Below are 12,629 nucleotides of genomic sequence, written 5' to 3'. Positions count from 1 at the left end.
GTCCCCTGCTAGCCTTTCCTCTTGAAATGGCTGGTGTCATTGGATTTACAATGAACTACCATGATTTTTCCCGACTGCAAACACAGGTAGCTAAAAATCGGGCCCGCCATGTTTTTCAATATGGCACCCAAGACCCCTCTGTAAAAACAGTCGGTCATCTTTTTTTTCACCGTTTCTTTGTAGAAAGGTCCTTCTGGTGTTTAACTCTGCGCGCCAAACCAGGTTTGGTACCTTTGTTCGTGAGCCTTTGGCAGGCTTCAGGACTGAAGTCCGCCCCTGGCGTCAGAGTGTCTGGGGTGGACAGGAAGTGAGGGAGGTGCCCGAAACTCCCTGTGCTTGGTCTCCTAGGAGACCCAAATGTACTTTGCCGTGATTGGCTGGCTGGCTGGCTGACTGGCAAGGACAGCCACCCTGCTGGGTGAGTGACATCTAGGCTGGAATGAATGGGAGAAAACTGTTTGGAAGGAGAGTCTCTTGGCTTGGAAGGCAGAGTCGAACACTGAAATGAAAGAACTGAAGAATAGCTGAAAGAGGACGGCTGCGGCAACTACTAGACCATAGGTTTGCCTGGTGGAGCCCTGCTGCAAGTCTGAATCGCCACGTTCATTTTGACAGAGAAGCCCTTCAAGGACGACTTCTTCCTTTGAGTTGGTAGGACCAATCAACTCGTAAGCCACCTAGACCCCATTCTCGGAGCTGGTTAGGATTAACCAGGGAGAAGGACACCAGTTTGTGTGCTTGAAGACGGCTACCGGAATCGAAGAATTGGCAGTTTGCCAGCTTTGCGACCAATCTCTGTGCAGTGCAGGAGTCCCCCGACGTCCTCCCTCTTGTCCCCAAAACTGAGGCTCAGGAACAGCGAGATCTACCAGGAACCGAAGTCTTCAGCTGCATCTTTTTCTTCAATATAAGGTACTGTGAAAACTCGACCGAGATAACTGCGTTCTTCAAACTTTGGCAACTTGCAGGCCTAGTCAGCTTGTGACTCGACATACAAACCTTTATTCCGTGAACTTCTTCTGAGAACCGTGGCAAAGACTTTTACGTTCAAATACCAGAACCGTTTTTACTTATACAAGACTCTAGACCATTGACATTGGCCTACCTGTTGCATTGAATCAACTCCTCTGGTGAACTCAAACTATTTGCACTGTTTTGAAGTAACTGTAATATACGTTTTATTAACTTATGCCCTTTTGCTCCTATTTCAAATGCTCTGAATGCCATTTTGCTCCTCCTTCAAAGTAGCTTAAATGTTTCAGAACCGGTTAGTGTAAAGTATTTTAGTAAATTTGTGTGTGATGTTAATTGCCTCCTTTTAGTGAATCTTTTCTAACTGACTGTGTAATAAATTAAGTAGTGTTTTACCCAGAAAACTTGAGTATAAGTGTCTATCTGAATGCTTGTTATTGTGGACCTCTGTGTAACATCCTTACAAGCTCACATTCCCTCTTGAGATAAGCCTGGCTGCTCAGCTCGCTACCAGGCACTGTGTGGTACAGACGTATACCAAAGGTGGTTTTTGCTTACACCTGTATTCCTCGTTGTGTGCAGTGGGCCCAAAGGGTACTGCATACAAACTTTGCTTAACAATGGACTACTCCCTCTGCCTTCTGCAAGCACTACTCTTTGGATGCTGGCTCCAGATTAGCCGCAGCATTTGGTCACCCAGTGTTAAGGAGCTTGTTTTCTTGAGAGTAGCACCTCTCCACCCTGGGGCTACTTTCAGTTGCAATCGCCCATACAGTATGGAGGAAAGGGGACGGGACGTAGGAGTTATTATAAGTTACTCACCGTAGTGACTAACGTACTCCTAGTCCATAGTCCCCTTTCCTCCATACGTCCCACCATCCTCCACCCAATGAATCAGGAAATGATAATATTGTCGACACGTCAAAGGGGACTGAGGAGTGGCGACGGTTGGCGGAGTCAGGGGAGCGCATGCTCCCAGGGCCGCGCCTCCACGCACATTTCAATTTAAAGGGAAGATGATTTTTCAGGTGAAAAAGATTGTCTCCCGTCCTTAGCGAGGGACGCCAATACAGTATGGAGGAAAGGGCACTATGGACTAGGAGTGCGTTAGTCACTACGGTGAGTAACTTATAATTTTCTCTCAAGGGAACACCCACGTGGTGCCTGACTCCCCTGAATCTGGTTTTCCCCTCTCATATTAAGTTCTTTGTACTTACTTCAAATAGCTGCTTGCTACTTTTGTTTAACAATTCGGTTTCTTATCGACTCTCGCCTCGACTCACCGGCTGTGATGAACCACTTGGCTTTTCTTGTCAAGGCCAGTACCACAGTGGCAAGAGTCTCTCCCCCAGCTTGGTTATCAGCAGAGGAGGGCCCCGTGTACAGTTTAACTGCAGCAGCACACGCTGCCTATTGTTGGCGGTCTTAAGGTTCCTTCTGTGGAGGTTTCACAAGTCTGGCTCAAAGGGCAAGGTTGCTTCTCACCTTGTCACCCTCTCGGTTCGTGCCATCTTTCTCTTGAACTGCTGTGCTGAGTTGGCTGTCATTGTGCGGTCTTCCTTGCTCGTATTGTGCTCTCGTGCTCCACCTTTTATCCCTGTGGGGAAGGCCAAGGGCCATCGCCTGTGTGTGATATTCTGGTCAATTGCCTGGCCCTTCTGGTGGGACATGTCAGCTAAACAGCTCTGGTGTTTGTCGTCTTTCATGGTGTGCAAATGTGTGTCAGAAAAGTTAACGTTGTGGAGTTTGTGACTTGAATAGAGGTGTTTATGGGAACAGTAGTGTTTTGTCAATTCTGATTGGGAATTCGGAAAATGATAGGGAGTGTTCGGGTAGGACACATGAAAAACGGTATTCTGGGAGAGATGGTTTCTGGGTGTAACTGGGTTTGGGATTTGTATACAGAGGGGTTGTTGGATCTGGGCCAGAGAGATTCAATGGAAGGAAGGGAGTCAGATGTAGTAAGGCCTACAAAGGCTTAGGCTTCTCTGGTACCTTACTGGGTCTCCCCTGGGGCTTTCCCCTAAGCATAACCCCGGGTTCTCCAACTCAGGTGATCCTCCCTTGCTTGTTTACCCCCTAGGGTTGGAATCTGAGAGAAACAGTTCTTCTGTGGCCACCTGAATAAGGGATTCCCGGGATCTACTTGGCAGAATACCCTCGGTTTTCTCAGTTACTACTTTTGGTTACACTTGTCACTTGTCACTTGTAACTTTTACCTTTGTACAAAGCAGCTTACACTGCAGTACAATGGGGCACACTTTTTGTTTGCCCTAGACTAACACTCAGAGGATTTTTGGTTACTCTAGGTGTGCTAAAAGGATAAGCTGGTGGCAGCAGTGATCTTTTCCCACTTTTTGGGACATTTTAGCCTGACCGCGTTTTCTGCATTCGGCTAGTGACTGTGGCCAGTGTCCAAACATGGCCGTGACCCATGGTTTTTCCTGTCCTTTGGCCATCTTGTCCTTTACCCTTCTTCCTGACCGGAGAGACAAGGAAAATCCTTATAAGGACTTCAGTGCCTGGGAAAGCAGAAGCTTTTGGCGGGATACTGGAGGCGGTTGTGTTTTTGCTGCAAGATGTGGGCTGGTAACCACAAAAGTGATTGGTGGAAGGTTTTGAATGAATCTGAATGAGACATTACTCTGGACAACCTTCCACACCACCGTTTCTAGTCTGCGCCTTTGCAAAAGGGGTCCAGCCATATGCAAATCAGTCGGGTACTGCCACCAATGATAGCAGCCCTGCCAGATCTGCTAGGCCAGGTCCCCTGTGCACGGAAACACAAGCAACCCCAGACATGTTTCAGCCTTGTTGGGCCTCCTCAGTGATGTGAGGCTTGGTTCAGGTCCCAATCCACAAACTGGTTTTGGTGTGTCTGAGTCATATGCATGAATGTTCCCACCAGTGGTCCTGATTGGACCACTGCTGGGATCTGTGTATGGGGGCTAGTACCGTCATTGGCTAGTCAGGGCAGCAGCTCTTACCTGACTTTTAGGATAAGAGGAGGACCCCTGCACCCATTCCCCAGAGATTCTGGAGAAACCTGAAGGAGCCAAGAATCCTATCCAGCTGCGAGACCTGTGAAGAAACCGGAGACCTGTCGGAAGGAAGGCTGGCTACCAACTTCTGCTTCTGTCCTGAAGGAGCCCTGTCTTGCTGAAGATCTTTAGCAGCCTTGCGAAGGAGCTGTGACCCTTGGAGTGGAGAGAACATCCATTCCTGACGTCTGCTCAGTACCCTGTAAAGGAGAGCCTTTGGAAGTGCCCTAGGACTGTTCTCTGGCTGACCAGCTCCGATTTTGGGCTATTGTGTTGCCGGCGTCACTGTTCCCAGTTGCGACCTGGAACTTGAGGGCTCCTCAGCTGGCCCTACGAGACTAACATCTGCAAAATGTCGGCGTCCTAGCATCAAGGGGACCTGAGATGGGAGGGAAAGTCTGACTGTGGCGGTTGAGTTGATTTGCGTCGCCATGCTGCGGTGACCACTGTCCGAAATCGCTTACCTGACCAGAGTCCAGTACTGAGAGGGGTCCTGCATCGAGTTTTGCTGCATTTTTCCATCGAGAGTCCTTGCAACAGTGAACGACACCAACCAGAGATCAGCTAGAACCTGCAAATCGAGGACTGTGACTTTGAGCGGGAAAAGCAACCTCGGACCATCTTCCTTTGTCCTGCCAAGTCAGGGGGAAAATCTGAGTATGCAGGTAAATTGCAGAGTTTCGTATGTACCCCTATACTCCCGTTATAAGCCTGGGCTTAAAATAAACCTTTAGTCTAATAATAACCCTTCCCTGGACCCCAGAGACCCTACCTGCATTTTATCCTGCTTGATAACGTCTGTGGAACATTTTCCTGAACTATTGGGCAAAAGGCTCCAGACAACTTGGGGCTGGACAATTTTAAGCTAGGGATCATACTCTGTGGACCTTAAGTGCATGATACTAATCTTACCTTTCCTTTGCAGGAGTTTGTGATATGTATTATGCCCTATAATAAGTGAATGTATATATGGATCTATTTTTTAGTGTTGTGTGATAAATCTACTTGCCAATAGTTATTTTGTTTCGTGCGTTTTGGCTAGTACATACTAATTGTATTTGTATGCATCCTGTCAATGTGCAATTGGTGATTCCCATTGTGTGACCTCATTGTAGACCCTTTACAAGCTCACCACCTCTGAAGAACTTGGCCTATACCACCTGTCACTGCTACCTGAACTGATTTGGCTACAGCTCCCCAGAGTTATCCCTGTCACAAAATAGGGTAGTCTTCTATACATCTCTCCACCAGGCCAGACTATAGAAAATACGTCCTAACAGTGGGCTGTGCTGGTTTTCACCTAACCAAATGTAGAAAGATAAAAATATCTTTTCTACCCTTGGGAACTGTAGTTCTCAAGGTTAGCCAGAGAAAGTAAAAGGGGAGCCCAAGGGACAAACCTGTAACAGCAAAAGGTGTATACCCAAAAAGGTGTGAAAAGGAATAAAATTAAAAGGACACTATGGGGAATCTTAAAAATGACAACCATAAAAAGAGCAAAGGTTCCGAGTGTGGAATAAGGTTGCTACTCACTGAGGTATAAGGAAAAATCATTCACCAGGCCAGCAAAAAGTTGTGGAGTTGTCACAAGTAAGGTATTCTCCCCACACTAGACCTTCTTCTTTCACACTCCCAACACGCGCTCCTTCAACCCGAGCCATTCCTCGACCACTAGCGGCCTAGCCCACTTAAGCCCATCAGCATTGACCAACTCACTCAACTACCTGCCACAAAACCCACCTCTGGTGCCTTCCCGAAACACAGATCATTAACCGCCGCCCCTTCGAGAAACCGCACGCGCCTCAAGCATCCGCTGCTTATATTACAAATTCCTGCTGACCACCTTTGCTGCCCACCGCTGTGACATAGAATACCCTCTACAAACACTCCTTACTACGCCACTGCCCTTCCCAAAGGTATGCTGCACACTCAAACACTCATGACCTAGCTCTGAACGCTTCCGAGCACATTCTAATGCATGTGCAAATGTTTTAAAATGCATCTAGCCTAACCTTAAACACTGCTACCCGCTAGGAATATTTGCTGTACACTGCTTAGTAAAATACTTTTCTCTTTTATGTTACGCGGTTTGTGATGCCCTGTACATAATAATTACCACATTCACTGAAACACCTCTACAACGCCAAAGCCCAAGCGTAAACGCATTTATATCTTTGCCTATTGGTTTTAAAGTTTACATATTGCCCATCTATCATACAACGGTGCCCACCTGATACGCATGCTGCATACTATTCTTGAAACTAGCACCCTAGAAAACATACACTGCCCACCGCAAAATACTGCTGCCCATTCACATATACTGCCCACTTTGAAAGTGCACAATGCCACCGATGTTCTGAGGCCTAGCTAATAACTCTACACAGCAAGTCAGGTTAACCTTTTTCTTTAGCACACTACTCCTTGCTACTGCCTGTATTACCCCTACTATTTAGATCTTCCCCTCTTGGAAACATGTCACCCACGCTCCCTTGCTCCAACCTTATACCACCCACACCTTTCCTACCGGCGCTATCCGTAGACACAACCAATACTAATCATAAGGCGGCCCTCTCTGACACCATGCCCAACCACACCATCATCCGTCCTAAACCACTCCATAGTTCACAAGCCAACACCCATCCCATGCCTTCCCACCTGAGAAATCAGAGGCTAGGCTGCCGCACTACTTGCTGCTCAGCCACCACTAAGACCTACCTGCAAAAACATTCCCACCTTCCACCATTGACCACGACACCCATACCTAAAATCTCCAGTAAAACCATCAACCTAAATAGTACCCATGCAACAACCAAAACATTGGACAACCAGAAAACACAGCTCCAATGTGCACTTATCAGTGCACGCTCCCTGCTAGCACATGCTGTAGAGATTCACAACCTTATTACAGATCTAGACCTAGACATACTAGCTGTTACTGAGATCTGGCTACATGAAGCATAAGGTCCTGCCGTCTGCCAAATCTTACCACCAGGGTACATCGTCCTACGCCAAAATAGAACCTCTAGTAAAGGAGTCGTCGTCGCCCTTATTCTCAAGGAAACTCAACGCTAGGCAACTCAAGACAGCGGAAGCTGACAACTTTGACACGCTATCAGCAAAAAAATCTCCTTCACCAAATGACACCATAACAATACACACTGTCTACCGTCCGCCAGGCCCCACTCTTCAAAACCAAACATTACTCACATCCTAGGAGACAAACTTAAAATAAACTCAAGAGCTATTCTCCTAGGAGACTTCAACTTGGGTTTCAAAGACCCAAAAGACAAGAAAAGCAAAGCCCTTGCTAAAGCCCGCCAAGACCTAGGCTTCACCCAACTAGTGAAAGACCCTACCCACTCCAAAGGTTGCCAGTCAATTTGTCGAAAAAAATTGGTCGACCAGACAAATGGTCGAATCAAATTGGTCGAAAACCATTTCGTCGAAATTTTTTTTTTTCTATTTTAACCCCTTTTTTTTTTTTTTTTGGGTGGGTCCCCCCAACCCCCTTTTTTTCTCTAAAAACCCATTTTTTAACAAAACGAAAACCCAAAAAATAAATATATAAATAAATAAAAAATTTCGACCAAATTGCGTCGACCAAATTGCAGTCGACCAGTTTTTTTTCGACGAGTTGACTGGACACCACTCCAAAATCGCATATTAGACTGGATTGCAGATCACAACTGTGAGGCCGGCATCCACTCTTAACACCCCTCGCCCATGGACAGACCACCACCTACTGCACTTGCTTATACCTTTAAAATCAGGAGGGAACCCAAGTCCACCCGCGCCAGCCACTTAGGCAAGATCAAAATAATTGCTCACCATCGACGGGCTACTCCCCCTCCTCGAAACCTCGGCACTGGCCCATCCCACATCTAACGACCCTACCACACTAGTAGAGATCTACAACACCACTCTTAAAGAGGTACTAGATGCTGTAGCTCCACTGGAAATGAAAAAAGCCAAGCACAGACGCCATACGAACTCCTGGTTCACACAAGAACTCCAGGATGCCCGAATCGCAAAACGAGCAGCATTAACTGTCTGGCAAAAAAATCCCTCCACTACCACAAGGGATACTTACCTCACAGTCGCCAAACAATACAAAAAGGCCATATCAAATGCCAAAGCTGCCACGTACAACGCTAGAATTGAGAAGGCGAACTCTCAGTCCAAAGAGCTATTTGACAGCTACTATGAGTTGACCATTCCCCTTACCTCTACACAGCCCACCGAGAAAAGCGAATCCTGGTGTAACAACATCCAACATGCCATGCTGGACAAAATCAAAACACTCCAGAACAAAATCAAAGATCAATCTGACAAACTGCCTAAAGCCAAACCGCCACCACCTAAGCCTCCCATCAACCCACACACAAAAATTGCACCTAAACCCTTCGCATTTAGGGAAGTAACTATTCATGATAATGAAGAATATCAAACCATCGTTATGTAAAGGAGACATTTTCCCAGCCAACTTAGTTAAAGGCTGCAACAGCCTTAGCCCTATTCATCACCACCTTCATCAATGCCTCCTTCGCCAGAAGCATTGTCCCGCTCACCCTTAAGGAAGCTTGGGTTCGGCCGCTAATAAAAAAAAAAACACACTTGACCCTGACTCCCCAAACAATTACCGTCCAATCACTACTGTGCCATTCCTGCTGAAAATTCTGGACAAGGCCGCATATCTACAGATTCAGTCCCACCTCGAAGATCACAACACTCTCGGTAAAAGACAATCTGGCTTCTGCCCTCGCCATGGCACAGTCAGCCCTACTTGACCCTAAGAACCAATTACTCGAAGCCACAGACAAAGGCAAATCCGCGCTCCTCCTACTCCTGGATCTCTCGGCGGCTTTTGACTTGGTCGACCACAAGATCCTATGTAAACATCTCACCGACACAGCTCACTTCTCCCAGGAAGCCACAGTCTGGATCACTTCCTTCCTGGATGGTCGAGCTATGTTTTTTTTTTTTTGACCAAGCATCGGCATCTCCATCACCCATTGGATGTGGAGTCCCACAAGGTTCTTGTACCTCCCCAACGCTCTATAATCTATTCACCCTCCCCCTTTTCAGCGACCTAGACTTCGGCATAGCCTTTACCAACTATGCCAATGGCACACACATTCTTCTCCCTCTAACAGGTAACTATGAGCAAGACCTCAACACCTTCCAGGAGACATATGCACGCATCCAGGCTTGGATGGCTGCAAATGGCCTTGGTCTCAACAGGGAAAAAACAGAAATGCTACTCATGGGCCCCAAAGAATCCCTGCAAAAACTAGACAAATACAGCTCCTTCAGTATTGAGAACACGGTTATTACAACTTCTGCTGCAGTAAAAAGCCTTGGTGTCTACCTAGACTCCACCCTATCAATGGATAGGCAAGTTAGCGCCATATCCTCCTCAGCAGCTCTGACCGCTAAAATCATAAATGCTGTCAAACCCTATCACCAAAATAGCCTCAACATTGCCAGAGCCACAATTGGCGCAAAGCTCGACTACTGTAACATCCTACTCTTAGGCACTTCCGCAAACAACATAAACAGACTGCAAATTGCACAAAACAGCGCCCTCAGAGCTGCACTCAATATCTCGAGGAGAGAGCACATCTCGCAGGCAAGGAAAGACACTCACTGACTCCCAATCAAAGAACGCATCACTTTTAAGGCCGTCACAATCGCCTTGCTCAGACCAGCCTACCTAGCTGAGAAATGCACCAGGCCCCTGCCCACAGACCTAAACGGGACCAGTATTCTCACCTACTCTCAATCCCTTCATTCAACAGAGCAAAAGCTGGCGGAATCAGCTTTGAAGTACTAACTCCCAAAGCTTGGAGCGAGCTTCCGCTCAAACTAAGAAAAGAAGAATTCCTCAACATTTAGAAAAGCACTAAAAACTAAGCTTTTTAATTAAACAGTCTACCACTGTACTGCCTCTAACACTGTTCCTCTGTAACCTCGGAACAGCTTCAACACTGTCATAACAGGCTCCAAGTGAACATACTTGTAACAGATGTCATAACATGCAATAAGTGAATATACTGTAACGGCACCACAATGCCTACGGGCCGCTAGGCGCTATAGAAATCCAAATAAATTAAATTCAGCACTCAAGTTAAATTCTTAACTAACAGTAAGTACCTCTATGTACATGGACATTGGAGAACATCTCTGAAACCTATGGAAGATTCATGATTGCAAATAGCATGTTGGAGTTGCATGTTTGAGAAACCTTCACCGTTTAACTGTGACAATATAAAATGGGTTCATCCCTAGTTAGTAATGTCATTATGCATAACCTTTTTCAGACTAGTGTCTATAAACCTGCTTTCCTTCTTTCTAGCTCCTGTGCTAGTGAACATGGTTGGTCAAGTATTTCCGTTTGGTATAGTTGGGATGTCAAATAAATCAGATTGTCTTCAGAAAGGAGAAACTGTGAAGTTCCAACTTGGTGTCTTTGGTCAGAATAAACAGACCATGGCTTGTAACATTGAGCCTCTTCGCAGAGGTACTGTGGAATGTGTGAAAGATCAGGTCAGTAAACCAATCTTAAATATGTTGTCATATGATTCTCAAACACCTAATGGATTTCTTTAATCTTCTCACTTGCAGATTTTATATCATATGGCTGTACCCCTGTCCGTCTTGGTTATATGCTACTTAACTCAATTAGATGACATTGACTAGGTACACATGTGGTCATTTTAATGAAGTTATAATTTTGTAAAATGTATGAACCAATCCAATATTGGTCTCCTCTCTGCTAACCTCCCATAATTCTCCTGTGACACGTCAACTTGTGCACAGATGTGCCAGTTGCTTCTTGTAGCGCTGAACCTGAGGCCTCTGCAATTGGCTACAAAATTGGGCGAATAGACTTGCCTTGTTTTCAAATCAGCACTTGCTTTCCATTTCTCCCCTTATTTGCATCCTATATTTTTCAAACATCCTAGAACCCGGGACATTATTGCCACAAGCGATTATCTGCCACGTGCCTTCGGTTTTAGCAACTTCATGCCAAATTGCTAAATTTTTGCCTCAATATCCTTTTAGTTCTGGTACTTGATACTTTTAACAAAAATAGAGTATGACTTTAAATATTATGATGTACTCTTGATTTAAAATGCCAGTTGGTGTAATTGTAACAGTCTACATTTTAATGCATCCAGTTGAAAATGTCATCTGCAAGTTTCAAATCTAGATAAGTGGAAAGACCTTGATGCAGGGTAACGCCATACATGTAAACATTTTGTACTTCAGACTGTGCCTAGTATTATAAAAAAAAAAATCCCAGATGCCTTATCTACAATTATGTTGCTGTGAGATTTATTTTGTGTACTTTGCGGATTGTATTGTATGTTTTAGCAGTGGGAAAGTATTTTAAAGTTTTTTTTATGCGAACATGCAAATGTAAAGACGCTTCTTTCTGTTTCTTTCTTTAACCCCAGTTTGGCTTCATTAACTATGAAGTGGGTGACAACAAAAAACTATTTTTCCATGTTAAAGAAGTCCAGGATGGTATTGAACTGCAGGCTGGGGATGAAGTAGAGTTTTCAGTAATCCTCAATCAACGTACTGGAAAATGTAGTGCCTGTAATGTTTGGCGTGTATGGTAAGATATTTAGACTATTTTTTGTTTAATTGCTGTATATAGATTGGTATAAAATGTTAACACTTGGCCCGAGACAGAGATCATTTCTCCAGCATGGGGTCTGGCATGGATTCACATGCTCATGAATATTCCCCGTCAGGCTGGGATTCCTCGGTAAAGAAAAAATCAATATCAGTTTCGTTTCTGATCTGTCTTTCTTAGTAGTAACCAATCACTGATCTCTGGGTCATACTGCCCCCAGCCAATGACTGCCCTCTCCCTAAGCCCCGCCTCTGGCAGCCATCCTCAGATTTTTACCGCACGCTCAAGTGTTGGGAGTCCTCGTGTTTAGCTCTAGAGTTTTTTTACTTCGTTTTCACGTTTTTTCAGGAGAATTTCTCATTTTTTCGGTTTAATCGAGCCTCAAGCTCCACCGTTTCTACTTCCGAAACGGGTCCCCGTTATCGGAATTCTTCTACGCCCCTCAACCTCAAGGGTGAAGTTTTCATCGAGTTTACACTTCTTGGAGGATTCCGGAAGATCTGCGAACTACCTCAACGGACATGGCCCAGGACAAAGGGAGCTCGATACCCGGATCCAAGCTGTTCAAGAACTGCCCTGGATGCAGATTATATAATGTTTTCAAGGAGGACAAGCATTCGCGATGTCTCTACTGCCTCCATGGGGACAAGACGCACGTGGAGGACTGTGCGTTCTGCAAGAACCTTTCGGAACGGACCAAACAAGATCGTCGTTCCCGCCTTGCCTGGAGAAGAGCACAGCAAGTGAGAAGGCGAAGAAGTCTGAGCGGGCTTCTAAGTCCTTTGAGGGCGCCCCGGCGACGGGGGCCCAACAGAAGGCCAAGCACCGCAAGTCTGCGGGCTCCGGGAGCGCCGAAAGGTCGGGCGCTTCCGTTGCCAAGCAGGGCGCTACTTCCCCAGCACGTTCGGCCAAGAGCCAGCGCTCTGATTCGGGGAAGAGGAAGTCCGAGAACCCGGGTAGGCCGCTGGAGC

General features: G+C 46.0%; 1 protein-coding gene across 6 annotated transcripts in view; it reads left to right on the top strand.

The window, feature by feature from the left end:
• Positions 1-12,629, top strand: part of CSDE1 (cold shock domain containing E1) — a 1,384,522-nt gene that overhangs the window by 1,132,142 nt on the left and 239,751 nt on the right. For all 6 annotated transcript variants that reach the window (XM_069633412.1, XM_069633411.1, XM_069633408.1 and 3 more), the window contains 2 exons: positions 10,369-10,559; positions 11,474-11,637. In XM_069633412.1, the coding sequence (XP_069489513.1) occupies positions 10,369-10,559; positions 11,474-11,637 (355 nt within the window). The remainder of the gene's footprint in view (positions 1-10,368; positions 10,560-11,473; positions 11,638-12,629) is intronic.

The sequence above is a fragment of the Ambystoma mexicanum genome, chromosome 13 (genome assembly GCF_040938575.1).
Source record: "Ambystoma mexicanum isolate Mex_15411 chromosome 13, UKY_AmexF1_1, whole genome shotgun sequence".
In the NCBI taxonomy this organism is placed as follows: domain Eukaryota; kingdom Metazoa; phylum Chordata; class Amphibia; order Caudata; family Ambystomatidae; genus Ambystoma; species Ambystoma mexicanum.
The sequence above is the reverse complement of the archived record's forward strand: the minus strand, read 5'-3'. Positions and strand labels throughout refer to the sequence as shown.